At 33.1% G+C, this 23,366-nt stretch overlaps 1 protein-coding gene and 1 non-coding gene across 9 annotated transcripts; one reads left to right on the forward strand and one right to left on the reverse strand.

Moving 5' to 3' along the window:
- The first annotated feature begins 315 nt into the window (after positions 1-315).
- On the forward strand, positions 316-13,442 carry LOC146913782 (uncharacterized). 8 transcript variants are annotated; one of them, XM_085716984.1, is made up of 6 exons: positions 316-919; positions 2,957-3,024; positions 10,473-10,549; positions 11,659-11,808; positions 11,916-12,030; positions 12,753-13,442. In XM_085716984.1, the coding sequence occupies exons 4-6, from the start codon at positions 11,683-11,685 to the stop codon at positions 13,196-13,198; spliced, it is 687 nt and encodes a 228-aa protein (XP_085573110.1). In that variant the 5' UTR covers positions 316-919; positions 2,957-3,024; positions 10,473-10,549; positions 11,659-11,682; the 3' UTR covers positions 13,199-13,442. The 8 variants fall into 8 exon arrangements, with proteins under 8 accessions (XP_085573110.1, XP_085573114.1, XP_085573109.1 ...); XM_085716988.1 differs by having other exon boundaries at positions 11,696-11,808; XM_085716983.1 differs by having other exon boundaries at positions 316-583; positions 11,347-11,808.
- Positions 13,443-22,064: 8,622 nt separating this feature from the next.
- Positions 22,065-22,171, reverse strand: LOC146913783 (small nucleolar RNA R71). Its single transcript, XR_015017033.1, has one exon. It is a non-coding gene; the product is annotated as a small nucleolar RNA R71 (small nucleolar RNA).
- Positions 22,172-23,366: the final 1,195 nt, after the last annotated feature.

Consider the following 23,366-nt stretch of genomic DNA (forward strand, 5'->3'; position numbering starts at 1 on the left):
GCATTTAATATAGGTCATTGTAAAACATCTGCAATTGTATATAAATATAGATATAGATATAGATATAGATGAGAGTCATCAACTTTGATTAATGTTAATGATTTTTATTTTTGTTTGTACTCACTAACTCATAATTTTAAAATAATTTATAATTCTCTTATTTAAACCATGTGATTCCAAATGTAATTTTTTAGTACACTTGAAATAGAAATTCTAAAGACGTAAAATAAAAAAAATAAAAAAAATTATCCGACGTATGAGAACAATATGACCACTATCCTATTATACAAGAAAAACTGCTTGGCCAAAATTTTCATCTCACTAACACTAACTTTCATCTCCCGCTTTCTCCCTCACTTTCCCAAACCCTAAGACCCAAATTTTCATTTCATTCTCAAATCTCCAATTTCTCTAAACCTAACCTCACTGAATCGGAACTCAACCTCTCTCAATCTGCTGTGTTGTGCTCTGAATCGGTCCATTCTCACTCAATCTAACTGCGACACAGCACCCACACCTCCGCTCATTTTTTCGCCGCTTCGTGGCTCCGTTGATGACTGTGAAAAAGCTTTCATAATATTATGTATGTGTGTTCTTATGCTGTTTCTTTGTGATGAAATTCTGTAATTTTGCATTTTGGGTTTCTCGAAATTGAAAAAGGTTTAGGATTAGTTGATCTGTGATATGGTTTGATTTTGTTGCTATGGTGAATGGTTTGATATGTATTTGTAATTTTAGTGTGTGAAAAAAGAGATAATTTGATCCTTTAATTGGTTGTTCAGAATTTCATCAGTTGTAAGCAGTGTTTGGTTTCACTTTTTTTTCACGGTGCACACTTCCCAATGTCACTTTCACCGTGACTTTATGATGCTGGAAATTCCAGCTTTTGCCTAGACGTGCTTGTTTTAGCTTTGCACCGGTAATTGATCCTTTAATTGATCCTTTCCTAACATTGTAAAAAACTGAAGAGAAACTATATAATTGCATGCTTGATCTCTGTTAATAATCCATTCAAATTATTGTTATTGCATTTTAGAGGAAGTATACAGAAGTGGTTGGCAGATAGGTTAGCTTCTCAGAGAATTGATGTGCAGTTTTAAACCTCGTTCGTGGTTTCAATTTGTTAGGACTTTCAAGTATAATTGCTTTGTCTGTAGGAATGAGAAATTTGGACCTAATGCAATTGGATCATGTTCCTTGACATTTGGGTTTATAAGGATTTTCCTTAATTCGCTGGGTGGTTGAAATGGAGAAGAGCCTCAGGTGTTTTGTGCGATAAGAAAGTACCACTTAAGCTGAAAGGAAAGTTCTATCGGACAGCAGTCAGACCGGCAATGTTGTATGGTACGGAGTGTTGGGCGATTAAGAGCCAACACGAGAGTAAAGTAAGCGTAGCGGAGATGAGGATGTTGCGTTGGATGAGTGGTAAGACTAGACATGATAGGATTAGGAATGACATCATTAGAGAGAGAGTGGGGGTAGCACCTATAGTAGAAAAGTTGGTAGAAAATAGGCTTAGATGGTTTGGACATGTAGAGAGAAGGCCCGTAGACGCCGTGGTAAGAAGAGTAGATCAAATGGCGGAGAGTCAGGTTAAAAGAGGTAGAGGAAGACCTAAGAAAACTATTAGAGAAACCATTAGAAAAGATTTAGAGGTCAATGAGTTGGATCCAAATATGGTCTTTGATAGAACATTATGGCGGCATTTGATCCATGTAGCCGACCCCACTTAGTGGGATAAGGCGTTGTTGTTGTTGTTGTTGTTGTTGTCTTAATCAACTGCTTCAACAAGTTTAATAACCATTCTGCCATTGATCTTCGGAAAAAATTGTGAAGTTGTTTAAGTTGGAAGAACATGTTTTCCTATTTAAGTTGTTGGTTTACTGATAGGTTACTTCCCATGTTTCTTTTAGTGTTTATGAGTGGTTTAAAATATTTTAACTCATGTGAAGTGTAGTGAATGCATATAGTTTGAAGAAATGTTTCTGTCAAGGTCTTATACTCATATTTATGTTCCTTGATAGATACTTCTCACTTGATTTGAAACAATCTATATTTTCGTATATCCTGGAAATTTATAGTTCACAACATATTATAAAATCAATGTGTATAAAATAAATTATAGAATAATATGAACACTTAACCTTATTTTATGAAAGAGGAAGATTTGTTCAAAAATTCTCTCGACAAGTTTGAATGTATTGTGTATGCATTGGTGTGGTGAGATTGTTCGAAGGTAAGTGATTTCCACGAGGCTTGTTAGGCGTGATGGCATGTTCAACTAAATTCACTCTGTTATTCACGAAAGATAAAATAAAAGCTGATTATCATCTAGAAAAGCTGATTAGCCATTGAATTTTGATTAGTTCCAATACTGTTACAAGGAGTAGCCTCTGAAATAGGAAGATTTGTGTGTATAATTATGAGATGGTTTTATTTGAGATTGTTGGAGGAAGAAAAACATGTGAAAGTAAGGGAAAATCATGGAAGTTGCTGTTCACAAGTTGTTGAGAGGGAGATGATTAAGTTTATGATTTTCTATGGATTGGTGATGCACAAAGTGTAAGGCTCTGCAATGGAAGTTCTTATAATTGCTGACTTCCCCCATTAGTTGATTGTGCTGCACAGTTCTTCCTTTGGTTGAAACTTCAATATGCCAATTTAGGGTGCTTTCTTATGTAAAATAAGATAGCAAATTTTTGTAAGAAAATTCTGCTCTATATATAAACAGAAACAATTTACTTTTGTTCCCATGATTGTTAGTTAGCCATTTATGTATTTGGGTTTACTAGAATTTGTATTGATGCATAACGTTGATTGATCTACTTTGATTGGATTGTTCTTATTCATAATAAAAAAAATGGTTCAGGAAAAGAATTCATTGGCGATATAGTATTGTAATTTAAGAATTCATTGTTTGTTTTCCTAATTGTTTGTTGCTTTTGGTCATTCACAGATATTTTGATTGGGCTCAGTGAAAGAAGCATTTCGCGCTATTGGTTTTTAAAGTCTGCTGCTGTTTATGTAAGTGCTTTTTCCCTAATGTTTTTTGATCTTGGACTGTTAGGTTTGCACATTTTTCTGATTTGTTATTGCTGGAACTGTTATTCATTGTGTTGTAAAATGGGGATATAGATTATGTCTTGTAGGATATATATTTGATTTGCTTCTGTTTGGTGCTTTTTGTTTCTAAAATATAATGACACCTAGCTGTGATTTTCCAAACTACATACTGTAAACTACATATTTGTATTGTTTTGACATGTCTATGTTTAAATGAATATATTCATTTAAATGAATATATTTGTCAATATGTCAATTTATTGAAATCCATATTTTATATTTAAAGCAATGGATAAGTCATGGATTATGAAGCCACAAATGTCGGCTGCATACGAGCAAGAGATAGTGGAATTTATTAATTTTGCCTTACGTAGTGGAAAATGGTCAAGTAATATGCCCCTGTAGAGTTTGCCGTTTCAAAAAACCGCAAAGTTGGAGCTTAATGTTCGACCACCTAAAGTTTGCATTTTAATTTATTAATCTTTTATTTTATCAATTCTAACAAGGTACTATGAAAAAAACTGAAACAACATCATGAATTCTTACTGTCCAGTAACAAATAGAACACCTTGGAATGATCTCCGTCATAGCTTGAACTACTTTATGATCTTCTATAACTTTCATAACAACTACCCTACCTTGGATTTCTACAAACCGATTCGAACACATGTTATGAATAGTCGCTATAGCGATGTAGCTTAGTATAAATTGAACAAATCGCTATTGTTCTATAGTACACTATTTAATACAAATAGTTGTCAAATAGCGGTGGTATAGCAGTATAGCGTAACAAAATTTGAACAACCCACTATTTTCTACTATAACACAATTGACAAATAGTCTGGATTATCTCAATCAGCGCGATGCAAAAGCAGTTAAGGTGAGATTCAAAGAGAAGTTTCATCATCACCAATTCTCAACTATACTGTAATAAGCAGTCAAGCATATCAACAATTTGCACCTTAGTGGTTGGCAAAGATTTCAACATATAAACTGTACCGGTTTTAAGAGTAAAGAAGAAAAATATATCACCTGAAACATTATCATAGAACAGCTAGCAAATTCACTATGAAATGCTGTCAACAAAAAATGTGCTAATATTGGAACAGATCACAAAGACCAAAACTAAAAGACATTTTTTTTTAAGTGGGACCACTTCTGGCCATTGCTTAAGGAGTAAGAATTATGAGTTCGCGCCAATGATTGGAATACGAGGAATATAAGGGAATATGTTTGGAGTAGGTAGGATAAGATAAGGATAGCTCATAAGTAAAATGACCAAATCATACAACTTGTAGTGGTTGATCTTTAACTATAAAAGGACAACCACATGTTGATGCCAAGGTCCAAAAATTTGATGGTGAATTGGAGAGACCATGTTCCAACCAGGTTAGCAGCTAGAGAGTTCTCACTCCATCTCATCTTCTCTATAGATGAGCATGAGTTCTATATCTTGGAATAGACTTTAAGCACTAAGATCTAACTGTGACTCTTGTCATAGGCTAAAGATTCAGCAAAATAACACTTCGGTGAAAAATGTTGATGACCTAACCTAGCAACGTTGCTTGCTCTTGCCTTATAATTTTTTTTTTGGAAAGCTATTTGCATCAACACTACAAGAAAACAGTCAAATTAAGACGGAAAGTCGTGACAAAATTTTATTTCCGTCCCAAATTAATTAAACCGGGACGGAATTTGCGACGCTTTTGTGTTAAATTTTTTTAATTTTAATTTATATATATTTTTTGGACGGATTAACGTTTTTGTCGCAAATTTGGGATGAAACTTGTATTTTGTCACGTAATTTTTATTTCGGTCACAACTTGGTCTATTTTATTCCATAAATTTAGTGGGAATTGTTGGTGGAAATATTTTTTTGGTGAAAAGGGTGAGCGGGAATATTGGTGCCACTTTTATATATATTTTTTTTATCATTTTTTAATTTTAATATTATTATTTTCCTCAAAAAGAATATATTGTGAGATAATTAAAAACCCAATCCCATCGAAGTAACAAAAACATAAAACAAAAACCCAACCCTAAACTAACGCTCTCTCCATCTCTCTCTTTCAATCTGAAGATCGAATCCCTCCCTCTCTTGTTGTAATCCCTCCCTCTCTTGCAATTTTAGGTTTGTAGTTTCCTTTCTTTCTCAGCTTCATTCCTCCATATAGCTGATCTTTGTCAACTTGTTGCTTTTTGGTGAAATTTTTTATTTTGATAAAATGGGTTTGTTGAAATTTTGAGTCTGGTTACTTGTTGCTCTTTGTTGTTTTATTTTAATTTGATGAAAACAAATTAGAGTTAACTTGTTCTTTTCTTTGAGTCTGGATACTGATTTCTCTTTGTTGTTCTATTTTATTTTTGTTAACTTGTTGCTGTTTGTGGAAATTTATGGCTTTTAATGAAATGGATATGTTTAAATTTTGATTTTTGGTAAAAGAGTTTGTTGAAAATTTGAGTCTGGTTTAGAGATGGCAATTGGGCCCAGACCCTATAGGCACCCACAAAAAATACCCGTTACGGGTAGGGTAAAACCCCGCTTTAATGGGTATGAGCTTGGGTATGGGTAATTACCCGCAACTTTGAATGTGTATGGGCACGGGCAGTGGCGGAGCCACGTTTAGCAATGTGTGGGCTTGTGCCCCCACTAATTTGTGAAGATTTCTTCATGCACATGCAAACACATTACACACTCTACATTTATTATTTATTTATAACATTTACTCAAAAAAATGTGTATTAGAGCCTATGAACAAAAATACTCTGCATCTCTCAACATCAATATCTTTTACCTTCGTTCAATTTTTTTTAATAATTAGTATATAATATTAATATAACGTAATATTATGGAAAAACTTAAAGGTTTTGTTCAATTTTTTTTAATAATTAGTATATAATATTAATATAACGTAATATTATGGAAAAACTTAAAGGTTTTGAATCAATAGGGGCTATCAATCAATCTTTCTATTAAAATTACAAAAATAAATTGTGTTTTATTTATCATTTTGATTTTTAAATGTGTCTTTAGTCGGTTAATTTAATCCTTATATATATTTTTCAATAATACTATACAATTAGTAACCAAAGAAACTTTTGAAAATGTGTTCATAGTTTTGATAAAATTCAAATATTTTAGTGATAACACATCACACATTTAGAGACCAAAATGACTACGCCAAATTGGTATTGGTCTCTAAATTATTATTGTACATTGGCGTCTAAATTGTTTAAGATAATCCTGCTACAAAATTAAAATAAGATTTCCAAATTATTTACGATGTCCTTGCTACATATTTATATATATGATGCCCCCACTACTCAAAGTTCCTGGCTACGCCACTGGGCACGGGTATGGGCACTGTACTACCCAGCCCCGCAACCCGCATATATCTATTTATATAATATGATAAATAATTTATTTATTTTTTGTGTACAATTAATTAATTTATTTAACTATTTAATCCTAAACTTAAACCTAAAAAAACTTAATACAGTAACTCTACCCCTCCTATTGCGTTGATTATAGGGATGGCAATGGGTACCCAATGGATAGGGTACTATAGTACCCTTCCCCATACCCGCGTTTGTAAAAAATGCCCGTACCCGTGCCCATACCCTCGTGGGTAACAATTTTAGTGCCCTGTGCCCATACCCGTACCCATTACCCGCACTTTATTTATAAAAAGACAATAAAAAACATCACAATTGAATTAAAATTATGATCCAAATTTTTTTAAACCAACTCGTAAAATAGTAGAAATCGTAGCATTTAGCGAAATAAAAAAAATCCAAAATATTCCTCAAATTAAAATAAAAACATTCAAAATACATACAAAAAAGTGCATGTTAAAATAAACATCAAATTGATTTAAATCATAAATTTATAGCTCATGAACTTATGAAGGTAAGGATGAAACGATTACTGTATTAGTTTTTAGGTTTAGGTTTATGCTTCAATAGCTAAATAAATTAAATAATTGTACACAAAAAATAAACAAAATATTTATTATATTATATAAATATGCATATGCGGGTAGCGGGGCTGGGTCGTATAGTCCCATTACCCGCACCCATACCCACCTAAATTTGCGGGTAATTACCCGGACCCAAGCCCATACCCATAAAAGCGGGGTTTTACCCTACCCATTGTGGGTATTTTTTGCGGGTGCCCATCGGGCCTGGGTCCAATTGCCATCCCTAGTTGAATCTCTACCGCTGCCGGCCTTTCATTGCTTTTTGGCTAAATACTATACTATTTTATGAGTTGATTTGAAATTTTTTGGATCATAATTTTATTTCAATTGTGATGTTTTTTATTGTCTTTTCATAGTTAAAATGCGGGTAATGGGTGCGGGTATGGGCACTTAGGTGCCTATAGGGTATGGGGAAAGACACTAAAGTTGTTACCCACGAGGGTACGGGCTCGGGTACGGGCATATTTTTACAAACGTGGGTATGGGGATGGGTACTATAGTACCCTGCCCATTAGGTACCCATTGCCATCCGGTTTGTTATCTTATGTAACCTTTTTCGAATACATAAGATAAGTTACTTGGATTCTAAAATTAGAGTTAAAATTATAGTTTATAACCACTAAAATTTTGTGTGAGCACAAATACAAACTCAAGCAATAATACCCATATTAGGTAGTGGAATTTTTATTTTTGGATACAAAATGGAATCAAAGAAGGATTCACCAGTGAATGTTCTGTTTGATGGTTGAGGAAGAGATCAATGAAAGTGAAGATCTTTTTGGTAATAATGCTTGCTTTTTGTGCTTTGGTGGTTCTAACGTTTACTATCAGATAACCAAATTTTTTCTTCAAAGCCTCTGAAACGGTCCATATTGTTGGCCTTATTGTCCTCCTCATATACAAGCTCTATGTTCACAAGAGTTGTTCTGGTAAATTTCTTAATTTCTCTTCATCAATTCCACATTGTCTTGCATATTTTTTCCCTTGAGGATCACTGGGTCCTTAGAGACTTAGAGTAATCTATGTCGCAATTTCCGTTCCAGATTTCAATAGGGACGGATTTTTACACTATTGTGCGACGAAAAATTCCGTCCAGATCAATGTTTTTCTTGTAGTGCAACTTGTTCTTGAATCACTAGTGGGGGATCTTGCTCTATATTTTCATATAGTCTGGCTTCTTCTTCATTCTCAGCCATATTGGCCCAAGAAGCACTAAGAAAAGCCTTATCTTTCTGCACTCTCACTGGAGTTGAAGTATCACCTCCAGCATCCTCATCATTGGATTGAATGTCTTCCCTATATTGTGTAGCATCTACAAAAGAACCTTGAGAGCTATCACTCACCTGATCAGCTACCTCTTGCTCTTTGTGTGGATCAATATGTAATTCAACAATCAATTCCTTTTCTAGTGCTTTGTCCTGTTCTTTGTGGATTTCAGCTGGACTCAATTCAACAATTGGAGCTTTACCTTTCTTCAGTGATAATGATCTCCTTCTCAACATTAGTGTCCATCTTATCTGTGTTATGTTCCAATCTCACTACAAGAAAACATGATTTTAGCCTCAAAATTTAGCGCCGACCACCGACACCGACACCTTTGCTAATAGAATCCACTTAGAGTCGGCCTAGCACACTCCACTTCAATTTCTAATTCCCTTTTGTTTTTTGAAAAATTTAGAGTCGGTACAGCTGAGGATAAAGTTCAGGGGACCCACGTATAGCTTTTTAGAGCATATTTAGAGTCGGACAGCCGACTCTATTATTTTTATTGATAAAATTTTAATTTTATAAAATCATCAGTACCTCTTTTTTCTCAAATATGACGCACATAATTTTTTAGATCAGATATAGAGTGGGCTTAGCCGACACTACTATCTTTGCCAATAAAAATTTATTTTCTATATAAATTATTATTATAAAGCTCTTTTTTATTCAAGTCAACAAAAATATTACCATAAATTTTTTCCCTCACTTTTTTCCCTCTCGTAACTCAGTAAAAAAACCCCAAAATATTTTCCCCCTCTTTTTTTATCACACTTCTACAAAAAATTATATTTAATCACTTACCGAAAAATCTCCACCACCTACTATAATCACTTTTCATAGCTCAATTAAAAAAATCACTTTTTTTTAATTGAAAAAATCACTTTTCACGCTCCGCTCTATAGCATATCCAACGTAGCTTAATTAAAAAAAATAAAAAAGTATATACTGGAAATTACCGTAATGCCCGTCAATTAAAATGAAAATTACCAATACCAAATCATTTCCTCTTCCCCTTTCATCTGATGCAAGCACGCGATTTTCTTTTTCCTTTTCCCAAACCACCGACCATACCACCGCCACGAGCCCTCTACCACTCCTCCATCCATCACTGCCGCATCCTCCTCCATCTTTTTTATTGATTCTTCAGTTCAGTCTTCAGAGAGCTATCTCCCATCTCTCCACAAACCCTAATTGTTGTAACTTGTAAGGTAATATGAAATTGAATGTAATCTCCTTCAATTTTGATTCTAATTTTAGAATGTTTTATGTAAATTTGAAATTTAGAAACTGGTTTATCATATGGGTAATGCTTAATGTTGCAGGAATGTCAAAACACGAAACACACGAATTAATCATGTCCTTATAATTTAACCAAGACACGGCTGTGATTTCCTTCTTTCACGTGATTACTTTTTTCCAATTTATCTAAAGTTAAGCATATATGCATTCTTGCTGTTCTTGTGAAACTTTTTTCGTAACATTTAGCAGTACCCTTATCATATATGCCATGAGGATTGTGTTAAGATTTGAAATTTAAAAATATTTAGGAAGGATGTGGATGCTGAAAAAGGAAAAATAGTTATATGTTAAGATTTGAACTCACGTTTTTAACTGCTGTGCTATTTGCTAAATGCTTCCCTGTGACTATATTTGAGATTGATGAGAGCTCCTGTTGTGTTGTTTTGTTATTGGGTATTGAGATTGATGATGAAGTTACAAACTTTAATTTAAAGACGTGAAAGAAAAAAAAAAATTAAATCTAAGGTTTTTTGAATGGGAAAAGTAACTCTCAAATCTGAATTATGAAGTTTTTATACTGGGAAGTTATTTACTGCTTTTGAATGGGAATAATAACTCTCAAATCTGAATTATTATTTTTTCTACTATATATCATATATGGATTTGATTTATTGGTTTTTTTTTTTTTATCAACTCTAATGTTGGAAAAGGGTTCGTCATCTTTCTATGTAAATTCTTTTTTATTAATCCCTGCTTGTTATAGTGTATTGAGAGTTACTATTGTGTTGTTTCTCTATTGGGTTTTGAGATTGATGATGAAGTTAAAAACTTTAATTAAAAGAAGGAAATTTTGTTAAATTTATGGTTTTTTGAATGGGAAAAATGACTCAAATCTGAATCATGTCCGTTTACCTATTGTTTCAGCTCTCGCTCGCAACTCTCGCTCCACAGCACTCGATCTTTAATTGTCATCCTGTCCTCCGTCGATCTCTTCAACTAAGGTAATCTTCATCTATTTTCCTGTGTTACTATGGTAACTTTTCAGCTTCATAGTAGTTTGAAATGTGGGTTGAGAGTTGTGTTACTTTTTTGGCCTATTAAAGCAATGGACATTTTAAATATTTTACATTTCAAATTGCATTTTATTTTCCTTTGAATATCCTTCATGAATAAGATCCATCGTCTGTGGTGGACTTGGCAAACTAGGATTGTTCTAGTTTAGAATAATTCAACTTTTTCGATAAACTACTATTTAATTAAAAATTCAGATTTTTTATAGAAAAAACCATATCCGAAAATGCAATCTACTCAATGTGATTAGTCCTTATTATTAGTCCTCTTTTCTTCTTTTACCTAAATATGATAAAACAATTATGATTTTGAAACCATAATTAGTGGATATTCTCATCTTTTGACTAAGCATGACATAATATGTTTGGGACGAGCTTCTAAATAAGCGAGGTTTTTCAAATTTGATGTTTTGTAACTGAGTTGACAAAATGGTGGATTTTATAGAATAAGGTAGTGGGTTTATAGTGGGTTTATAGTGTTCGAAGCATTATTGTTTAAAGATGTCATCCTATTTAGCCTCTCTTTTGGTGTGTTTGTACTATGTTTCTATTCTGGTGTGTGTTTGTACTGTTATTGCCTATGCCTGTCCGTCTTGTCCGGGTGGGGAGTTTCAAATAAATTGGCTGATTAAAAAAAAACCCTAAAAAAGTTTATCAATTGTAGGCTTAGAGTTTAATTGTAACCATGATTGCTTAATTAACTTTCCAACCTTTTTGTTTTATTCCAGAGCAACTGACTTTAGTTTGCAATTTGATTGGCGTAAGGTGCTTGCAAAAGAAAACATACATGTATGAGACAAGTACTCACAACTCATTTCATTTTATACCCTATTTTGCAAAAAAGGAGTCTCGAAAACACAATTTCTATCACAAGCAACCTGATACAAATTAAATTGCAAACCAAACTCAGCTGCTTTGATATAAAACTAAAAGATAACTAAGCAATGATGGTTACGATTGAACTCTAAGCCTACGATGTACATAAGATTCTATTTATTTTAGAAATTGATTAGACCTTGCTAATGTTAATTTGCTGGTAGTTCTTTACGTGAGAGTATTAGACAATGTCTTCGTCAGGCACAAGAGGAACTGGTGAGCTTGTAGCAGAAATGGATGATGCTCAAATGGAAGAAGAGGAAGTTTCAGACAATAATGTCTACGATCATGATAACCATCTATTCATCTGCAAAGTATTTTCGTCTTTTTCTACTTGTTTATTTTGGTTAATAATACCTTAGATAAATAAAAAAAAATGACTCTTAAATATTGTAATTTTTTATTTCTTCTCTAATTTCAGCTTAAAAACCAAAAGAAAGTTACAATTCAAAAGCGGAATGAGTGGAGTAAGACAAAATTTGTCTCCATTAGGAAGTTTGTTTTTAAACACGGAGTGGAATGTCCTTCTAACCCAGGTAAAATGCATTGTGCTTTTCATCATATTAAACCTCGATGTCATTTTAGTTTTGTATACATATATGATTTGAGAAAGTCCTCAAAGTTTATCCATGTTACTTGAAAAAGAAAGTCCTCAAAGTTTACATACTTTTTAGCTTTCATCAATGTCATCTTTGATTCCCATTTGGGTTTTATTGTTTTCTGTTGGTGCCTCCTATATATGGTGCATGTTGTCTCTTGTATGTTCTCTTGCGCACTTGTACTTCTTATGCAAGTGTTGCGTCTCTAAATAATATATTTTTGCTCTTTAAAAAAAAAAAGTACAACTTTAGGTCATTTAAGCTCACTTTAAAAGTAGCTATATTTTATTCGATGCACATATAAAAAAATGTAAGCATATAAAAAAATGTAAGCAAATAACCATAGTACATATGGTAAGATTGATAAGATTTTGTAAATCTCAAATCTTCCTCCTAACAAACACAATCTTAAGAAACCTGAAACACTCAAATATAACACAAAATCAGAGTTAGGAATTACAAAATTTAAGTACACATCCTTGGAGATTAAAAATGCATACAAGACCTTAGTGACAAGATAAAAAAAGTAATTTCAAAAGTAGGTGTGTCTTTACCTACACATCCTTGACTTTATCTGTAATTTTATTTGTCTTATACGAAACATAATTATGTATTTACAATTGAAAATTGTTTTCAATTTCTATTTTTCTGCGTTTTAGGAATAAGTTTGACTGTGGATCAGTGGTCCATCTTAAAGGCAAATATGCCTGCCATAGAAGAAGCATATATAAAACTGGGAGGGTCCCAGTCAGAACTGGGAGGGTCCCAGTCAGAAACAAAGCGTGCCAAGAAAGAGGCAAATATAGATTTGAAAACGAAAGAAATAGGTTGTGGTTCTGCCAAGAAAGAATATGCTAAAATGGAAGGTGGTGTTGATAAGAGTGTTATTTTGAGTCAAATGAATCGATTCGAAATTGATGTGATTTTGGCGGGGCTGAACATGGACGACGTGAAAAGGGGATTGGAATTGATGGGGAAATCTGAGAGGATTGCATTGGAGGAGAGGTGGAATAGGTTCCAGATTGCCGAGAAGAAGGTTATGGATCGTAGACAGCTGATTTCGGAGAAGACTGGATTGCAGGCATTTCGGAAAAGTAATTTTTAGACTGTTTTATGGTCATTTGATTTACAAACTGTTTTGTTTTGGATCCATATATTCTCTTGCTAAACATATACATTGTTTGTTTTGGTGATTGTAATATGGTACCAGTACGTTTGGATATGTGGTTAGATAGTAGAGCTTAAGCACCGACTTGAAGATTTGGATATCTCTTGAAACGTTCAAAACAAACACTTGGTTGTTGACCTTTTGTTGCTTGTTTTCTTTGAAATGGATTTGAATTTCTATACCCAATGTTTCCATTTCTCTGCAAATGCAATCTGCCCAGTGTGATTAGTCCTTATAATTAGTCCTCTTTTCATCTTTTCAAAATCATAAAACAATTATGATTTTGAAACCATAATTAGTGGATATTCTCATCTTTTGACTAAGCATGACATAATATGTTTGTAGTCGATGATTTTCGGGTGTCAAAACATTAATTGATTTTGAACCTTCGATCTTTGGACTCTCGATTTTTATTCGTGGGAAGGGAAAAAATGAGTCAAAAACCCTTATTGAGACTTTAGATCCGGGGGTTGGTTTCGATTGGGGAAGGTGTTATGCACCCCTAACGACCACGGTATTCCGTGGAAACCTCTTACCTAACTTTATCTTGTGCTAAATTATTTATTTATTTGAAAATGTTTACTTAAAGCCTAAGTGAAAGAATGGAGGGAGAAGAACTATGTTTTTGGTTATTTTTATTTGATTTGGAAGGAATAAAATCATTTGCCTACATATCCACAAATGGAATCAAAATCATTGTAGTTCTCTCTCAAAAATTAGTGAGTTGGATTGATTTTATCATTTTTTTTTTTGAAAAACAGGATTTAAGAAGAGATAAGAGGCCTCAAGGCATGAGAGAAAAATACGATGAAGTTGGTTAATTTTAATTGCAAGAAACTCATGTCTAATGTGGATGTTAAATTGATTGAACTTTTGATTAAGAAAATAAAAGGAAAACACTTGGGTTATGGACCAAGGTTTATTAGGAAAATACTTTGAAGTTTGACACACTTGATTTTTTTGAGAAAAGATTTTTCTAAACTAACGGTAAACTAGCGTAACGGTGTAAAAAATAAAACGAGCGTAAAACGGTAAATAAAGTGGTATAGTAGCGGTGCATGTGTCGGTGCATGTGTTACTACATTATTACATGCCCTCCTAGATACATTCTATGGCAAGAAATAAAAATGTACAAAAATAAATTACATCAATTACCTAATTATACATACTAAACCAATAGCAATAATAAAATGGATGATGAAAATTAAATATGCATGCAATAATTCTAAGCAAAATTAAAACATATATAAACACAAAATAAATTGAACATGAAACAAACTTAAAAGTAAATTTTAAAAGCAAAAATCAAGAAAAATAGGAATAAAAATAAGCAAAAATCAAGAAAAAATAACAAAAATAAGTAATTAAAAAACAAATTTAAAAGCTAGAAAGTTTGAAAAGATGAAAATAAATTTTAGGAATAAAAATAGGCAAGCTCAGTTGAATTAAATCTGGACCACTTGATGCATCAAGGGGTCCAAATTTAATCACTAAAAGGTTCATCACATCCACTAGATCAATCTAAAGGTTTTAAAATAAACACAGCACACCATAAAAAGTAAGGACAGTGCATTGTATTTCAACAGGAGCATCCTGGGGCGTTGGATCTGAGATCCAACGGCCTAGTCCTGGAGTTCCACAGATGCACAATAAGCAGCAAACACACAATTTAAAACAGAATGCACAGTAGCCACCGCCGCCAGAATTTTTTTTTGTCCGAATCAACATTTTTTTTTTGCACTTTTAAACATCCATTTTTCTTCTCCCCCATTGTCATGTATTGTTGCTGGTTGTTTGTTCATCTTTGTTCAAAAATAAAATTTGAAATAAAAACTTAGATCTACTCCGATTGGAACCTTTTTTCAAAAATCTAAATTCGCGAGCTCTTCTCCTTCCTCCTTCTTGGAAAGCTGCCGCCGCGGCTTGCTAAATCCGGTGGTGTTCCGGTTCGATTTTGTGATAATAGTGTTGATTGATGATGATTTTTGTGGTTATTGTGTTGCTGAATTTTTTTTTATGGATGAAAATTCATGATGTGTTCATGATGTTCATGAGGATTGTTGATATTTTTTGGTGTTTGATCCAAAAGAGAAGAATGAGAAAATTGAATAGTGTTTGTGATGTGACTGCTGAAATAACTCTGACGCGTTTTCTGACTGTGATAGGCTTTTATAATAAAAAAATAAAGTTTATCTCTGATACATTGTAATGACAAAATTGCCCCTGACTGAAACTTGGGGAAAAAGACTGCAAAGGCCAATGGTAGAAGGACACATAGACTGGACCAAAATAAATAAATAAATAAATAAATGAAAAAAAAAGGTTATGGTGGGACAAGAGACTGTCACGTGAGTGACATTATAACAAACATATACATATAAAAACTAAAAAGTAAATAAATAAATAAATAAAAAAAACTAGAATAAAATAATAAAACCAAAATGAAAATTGTCCCTTTTGGTAACCAAAATAAGGTATTTTAAAATAGCTCTCTGCCGAAATTTTGACTGAGATGACTAAAAAAAATACAGTGTTTTAAAATGCGGACAAATCTTTTGAATGTTTAACATACGAACGGAAAAGAAATTTTAACTAAAAGCAAAAAGGAAAATTTTAATTATCTACAAATTTGTGCAAAAAGATTTTAAATAAATGAAAATACGGAGAAAACTTTAACTACTCAAAATACGAGCGGAACTTTTAACTACTCAAAATACGGATAAAAGATTTTAACTAATTAAAATGCGACTAGAAAAATTTTAAATAACTAAAAAAATTATAAATAACAACGATAAAAATATTTAACTGTTTGAAAAAGCGAATGAAAAAAATATTTTAAACAACGAAAATATGAATAAAATTATTAACTACTTCAAATACGAATAAAGATATTTTGACGAGCTAAAATACGAATAGAAACGTTTAACTGACTAAAATACGAATAAAAACGTGACTGATTTAAAATGCGGAAAAAAAATTAATTGGTCAAAAATTAGGGTATGACAAATGCCCCTATTTAAGTTTCTCCGTAACGAAGATTTAAATGAATAAATTTTAAATCAACGGGTCGAAGAGGCTTAAATACTAAGTACGCTAATTTTGACCAATTGAAATACTGAGAATGCAATGCTCATGAATGTAACAATACAAATGCCTGCGATGCAATTACAAATGCAAAGACAAAGGACACATACTGACTGGGGAACAAACTGATAAGTATTAATGGGGAGGAAAGACTGAACATACGAAATGAAATACTGCCTATTACCATTACTGCGGTAAAGACGAACTTACGAAAAGAAATACTGTCTATTACCTTTACGGGTAAAGACCAACATATGGAAAGGAAATACCGTCAATTACCTTTACTGGGGTAACGACCAACATACATAAAGAAATACCGTCAGTTACCTTCACAGGAGTAACGACCACATACAGAAAGAAATACCGCTAGTTACCTTCACAGGGATAACGACCAACATACGGAAAGGAAATATACCATCAATTACCTTTACTGGGGTAACAACCAACATACGGAAAGGAAATACCGTCAATTACCTTCACAGGAGTAACGACCACATACAGAAAGAAATACCGTCAGTCACCTTCACAGGAGTAACGACCACATACGGAAAGAAATACTGTTAGTTACCTTCACAGGGGTAACGACCAACATACGGAAAGAAATACCATCAGTTACCTTTACAGGAGTAACGACCACATACAGGAAGAAAAACCGTCAGTTACCTTCACAGGAGTAACGACCAACATACAGAAAGAAATACCATCAGTTACCTTTACAGGAGTAACGACCACATACAGGAAGAAAAACCGTCAGTTACCTTCACAAGAGTAACGACCATAGGGTAAAAATCAACAGCTACCGGTACAAGAATTAATTGGTGAGATCTGCCACTGGAACTTGAATCAAACACATTGTGGATGACATTTTCATGTATTGGAGTAAGACACCGGAAAATAATATAACTATATATGAATGATATCGTATGCGTGCTATGTATGGATGAATGAATGTATGCGTATGAGACTCATATGACAGTATAATGGTAAGACCGTTGAGACAAGATTGGGCAGGTCCAAAGAAAGCGGCCCAACATTCACGTTACAAGCATTCAACAATCTTCATTGGGAATAACATTACTTGGGGACGAGTCAAACACTGTCGGGGTATAGCCCTTCAAACCAACAAAATAGATATCAAACAAACATCATATTTAATTTTTTTTTTCTAGTGATATTTTTCAAAATGTTGACAAAATATGGTTCTCTGCTAACTCCATCATATAATAAACATTTTTTTAGCATGAGTGATATCAATAGAGTTTTTAGTCAAACCAACGTTGTTTTTAGAACCAAGGAGGAGGATTGAACAACTCCTAAACACCAAAATTATCACCATTCGCTAGATTCATCAACTTATCACTCACATATTTGCCTCACAGACCAATCAATCTCAATTAGCAAGAACTATTAAACCAAAAACTCTTCCGCTTGGGTATAAAGAGTATGTCATTTGTCATAATTAATTTTAAATAAAAAATCAATTTTCTAATTCATTGGTATTTTTCAACTCTATGTGTTAAGTGTAGTAGTAAAAATACATGCTTCAGAACTTGAGATTTCGGGTTTCGAATTCCATTAGTGTCCTTAAAGATAGATAAATGTAAATATTTTCGTAAAATTCATCTCTAATTCGACTATACTTTGTAGGAATGCACCATTCCCTCACCATAAATTTTCTTTTACAAAAAAAAAAAATCTTTTGTGATTTTTGTTTTTCGAATAACTGTATTAAAGGTTATACGCTATGAATCATTATGCTACAATGATCATTAATGGGTTATCACGTGTACATTTTTATTTATAAAATTAGGCCTATATGAGTTAAATAGTATTTTTTTATTTATGCTTAATTGCAGTTTTAGCCCTCTAATTTTTCCAAAGTTGCGATTTTGACCCCCTAAGAAAAAAAACTACAAAACCGCCCCCTATGTTTTGCAACTGTGGCAGTTTTAGCCCCCAAGGCCAATTTTGACTTGGTCTACGCTGACGTGTCACCCTAAGTGAGATGCCACGTGTCATTTTTTTATTTTTTATTTGCCTTGGGGGCCAAAACTGCTACATTTGCAAAATTTAGGGGCGGTTTTGTAGTTTTTTTTCTTAGGGGGCCAAAATCGCAACTTTGGGAAAGTTAGGGGGCTAAAACTGCAATTAAGCCTTTTATTTATTAAGGGACATTTACGTACATTATATTATTAAAACACATGACGTTATTTAAATTTCTTTGTAAAAATAAACTTTGTAGAAAATTAGTAAAATTGAAATTTGAAAAAACACTGGGTTATTTCTCAATTCTAATTTTCATTCAATTCTCCTTCAATTTTTTTTGACTAATTCTCCTTTAAAATATAATTTTTATTATTGTCAATATAACAATAATATAATTTTTCCCTATTCTTAAATAATCTTTCAGCGAGCCTCAAATTTATTTTGATGAGGAAGAAAGAGAGAAAACTGACAACTACTTGAAGAACCGTTATGTTGTAAGAGAAGTGTCTTTCATTGAAGTGTCCAAGACTAAGCAAAAGAATGTACATAAAAGTTTTCAGGTTCATAATACCTATTCTAGGGTCCAAATTGAGTTTAATTCTATATGTGGGTTTCGTTTCTTTCCTTGCCATTTTTCTTGTTTTTTTTCTTGTTTATTTCCCTTTGTTGTATTTCTTCTGTTTCTTTTTTTCCTTGTTTGAGAACGTTTTCTTTTATCCATATATCTAAGGAGGAGTTTTGCACCTCTTTTGGTAAAAAAAAAAATATATAATCTTTTAAAATATGCCAATGTTTAGGTTTTAATTTTGAATATATTTTTTATCATCCATATCAAAAACAAAATTAAATTTATTTATATATATAAAAAATTGAATGTCAATCTCAAATTCAACTACATTTTAATTACAATAGAGTACTTTTAAAAAAGGTTACTATTTTTTTCAGAGCCTTATACATCGATTAATCAAGAACAGTGTTTTCTGGATTTTGATGTTCAACAAACTAATTTTAAGCAATTTTTAAATGATAAATAGACTACTTTCACAAAAGTTTATGGAAAAGGATAAATAGTTACAATGTAAGTATTCAAAGTAGATCTCATTTGAAATAGAGAGTATTGGCTATTTGCTATCACAATGTTTATATCAAGTCTGTTGCATGAACGCTTATTTTTTTTCATTTTCTTTTAAAGTAAAACATCTCCATGTTTATATGAAGATCACAACAAATATGTTTATATTAGGATCGGTAAAAATTCGTTGGGATAATGCACAAAAGTATATAAAAATAATCATAAAACAAATTAGGTCTTCCATATGAATAAGATAATTACCGACATTTGAATATGACATATAAGTAGGAAAGAAATAATGATTGTTGCAGTTCTTTCACCAACATCCGAAACATGAATCACAAAAGAAAAATGACTACATATTTATGTTATACTTTCTGAAGCAATATGCACATAAAAAAGAAGAAGAAAAAAATTTAATCATTATTCCCTACAGGGTTTTGGAATTCATGTTGTGATGTTGCATCAAATGTGGAAGACTTTATCTACTATTGATACCTAAGATGTCTTGACTTGAAAAAATCATTTAAGTCATTGCACAATAAGTATACTGTCAAGTGAAATTCGTATCGAGAAACATAAATTGATTGAGTCAAAAATAAAAAGCAATATACATTGAAAGTGGAGGGAAATGAAAGAATCCATAGGAAGAAAATGGAGAATGATGAGTCAATAATTAGCTAGATTTAGTATAATATTTAGTATCGTTTTATTTAGATTTAAGCTTATTTTATTTTAATATTATTTCCTTTTTGAATTATTTTACTTAAATTACATATTATTATATATCAGGAACGAATATTTGATGGATTGAGTCTTGGAGCAAAAGAAAGGAGTCTGGAGCTGATTTGGAGCAAAAATACGAAGATTCGGAGACAAAAATATGTCTTCCCCAAGTCAGAAGCTTGGCATGGCCCATGCTAAGGTTGGCACGGCCGTGCCACCTCCCAGGATGGCCTTTTGCTGCTTTTGCTTAGGACTTACGCAACTCTGTTTTAGTTTTACCGAAAAGCCCATGTAGCTGCTTAGATTTTAAGTCGAATGTAAACTATAAATAGAGTAGCTTGCCATCACAAATATTCATCTTTATTTCTTGGAATTCAATAAGTGACAATTGTCTTTCTTAATAAAGTTCTTCTTTTATTTCTTTACTTCCTTGTTATTTACTTTATGCTTTCTCTCTTCTTCTCTATGTCTACGATAAGCATGAGTGAATAGACTTCTTTGTCTTGGGATTGTTGGATAAGTCTAATGACGTAATCCGAATCAAACCAAGCCTTAAACCCTAATTTTATGTAACCCTAATTTCTAATATAAATTCACCGTTTTAACATGAATTAACCATTATCAACCCGTGGAAGCGAAAGTGGAGAGTTTGATAATTGTTAATTCATTATTCCAAATATCAATTCATAAAACGAAAGTGGAGCTTTGATATTCGAATAAGTGAATTTAGACAAGGATTGCGAAACATGAGAATAGTCTAGCAAACCTTGAGACATATAAAGTTTCGATCTTCAAGGGTTCCAAAGGCAATCACCCATGAGAATAGGTGTGGTTGTTGGAGGAGCACACTCACTAACTTCGAAAGAAGCTTTGATACGCTAAAGAGAAACTTGTCTTTAGAAATTAGGACCAACGTAAAGTTATAAGTTTAAGGGTTGGTTTGTGAAGGATTCGTCGTTACGATGAACCAATAATCCCAAGGCTCTTTTTATATTATATTTACTTTCGACCAACTGAAACCAACTACTCTACAATCTTTCTTCTCCTCTAATCATTCTCTAAAAGTTAATTAAATTGTACAACTCCCTGTCGGAACGATACTCTCTTTTATTACTACTTCGATAGACTGTGCACTTGCTGTTTATCCCATCAGAGAATTAGAAGAAAATAAGTAAAAATGATAGAGAAGCTCTATTTAGTGATCACATGTACTCGTAGAAGAGTTGCAAAGTGAAGAAATCAATATTCTTTGATGAGTTAATTTTAAAAAAAATATATGTGAGATTTAGGAGCCATTGGAGAGAAAGAAATAGAAATTAGTGATATAGGTTGCAGTTTATCCCATCAAGTTTTTGGCGCCGTTGCCGGGGAGTTAACTAATTTGATTAACTTTTTCTTAGTAATTAGATTTCCTTTTCTTTCTTCTTTTTATTTTATTTTTATTTTTCTGTTGCCGTTAATTTCTTGGGTTCTCAACCTTTTATGTGAAAAACTAGAAATCTTGTCAAATTCATTCCCGAGATCGAAAGGTTTTTACATAAAAGAAAGAGAGACGCACAAAATAATACCACCATGGCTGATCGCACTCTCAAAGAGTATGCAACGCCGTCTACGGCTGAGCCACAAGCTATTATTGTGTACCCAACGGTTGAGGATGACAGCTTTGAAATCAAGCCTGCCCTACTTAACTTGGTGCAGCAAAATCAGTTTTCGGGATCCCCCGCCGAGGATCCCAATCTTCACATCTCTGTTTTTCTAAGAATCAGTTGAACCATAAAAGAGAACCAAGAAGCCGTAAGACTTCATCTCTTTCCCTTTTCCTTAAGGGATAGAGCTAACGCTTGGTTCCATTCCCTTGAAGTCGGTTCCATTACTTCATAGGATCAAATGAGGCAAGCATTCCTTGCCCGATTCTTTCCCCCCTCTAAAACTGCTAAACTAAGAGACCAAATCACACGGTTCAATCAAAAAGATGGGGAGTCTCTTTATGATGCGTGGGAGCGTTTCAAAGAAATGCTTAGACTTTGTCCCCATCATGGTTTAGAGAAGTGGCTCATAGTCCACACCTTTTATAATGGCCTGTCTTATACCACTAAGATGTCTGTTGATGCAGCTGCAGGTGGAGCTCTAATGAACAAGAATTACACAGAAGCATATGCCTTGATTGAAGACATGACTCAAAATAACTACAAATGGACTGATGAGAGAGTCGTCACTAATTCTCCACCCTCCAAAAAGGAGGCAGGTATGTACGAAGTCTCTAACTATGATCACCTTGCTGCTAAGATTGATGCACTAAACCAAAAGTTTGAAAAATTAAATGTTAGTGCTATCACTTCTGCTTCTACATCTCCTTCTTGTGAAATCTGTGGTATATCTAGTCATATTGGTGTTGATTGCTAACTAGGTAGTGCTATTAATGGTACTGAGCAATTGAACTATGCTCAATACAACCAAGGGATGAGGCAAAACCAAAACTTTTACAAAAATCCTCAAAATCCTTATGGACAAGTAACACCACCTGACTATGCAATCAATCAGGGAGTCGCTCAGAAATCAAATTTGGAATTTTTAATAGAGAATACTATTGCAAATCAATCTAAACAGCTTCAAGTAACCAACCTGGATTTCTGAATGATTCTCTTTCCAAACTCAATACCAAAGTTGATTCTATTGCTACTCATTCTAAAATGCTTGAAACCCAAATCGCCCAAGTGGCCCAACAAGTGGCTACCCTTTCTCAAACACCGGGAATCTTTCCTGGTCAAACCGAAGCCAATCCCAAAGCCCAAGTTAATGCTATTTCTTTTGGGGGTAGTAAGTTAGGAGAAACTATTGCTAAGGTTAAAAACATTGGGAAAGAAAGTGTCAAGCTTTTAGGTGATAAAATAGTGATAGAGATTGAGAAACCACTTGATGAGACCAAAACTTCTTCCCCTTTAAAACTTGCTAAGCTCAACTTGGAAGGTAAATTTGATAAATTTGTCAACATACTTAAGAAAATTTGCATTAAAATTCCCTTTGCAGAAGCTTTGTCTCGGATGCCCCTATATGCTAAGTTTTTAAAAGAAATTTTTTCAAAGAAAAAGGCTATAGAACATCACGAGACAATAGCCTTGACTAAGGAATGTAGTGCAATCATCAAAAAGACACCTCCTAAGCTTAGAGACCCAGGTAGCTTTGCCATACCTTGTGTGATTGGAAGTGAGACTATTAACAAAGCCTTATGCGACTTAG

This window comes from Medicago sativa, chromosome 6 (assembly GCF_051527215.1).
Source record: "Medicago sativa cultivar Bolivia chromosome 6, Bolivia_mono, whole genome shotgun sequence".
Classification (NCBI taxonomy): Eukaryota; Viridiplantae; Streptophyta; class Magnoliopsida; order Fabales; family Fabaceae; genus Medicago; species Medicago sativa.

Coding starts and splice junctions, on each gene's coding strand:
- LOC146913782 (XM_085716984.1), top strand. CDS start 11,683: ATGTCTTCGTCAGGCACAAGAGGAACTGGTGAGCTTGTAGCAGAAATG. Junction 11,809..11,915: donor ACCATCTATTCATCTGCAAA/GTATTTTCGTCT, acceptor CTCTAATTTCAG/CTTAAAAACCAAAAGAAAGT. Junction 12,031..12,752: donor GGAATGTCCTTCTAACCCAG/GTAAAATGCATT, acceptor TCTGCGTTTTAG/GAATAAGTTTGACTGTGGAT.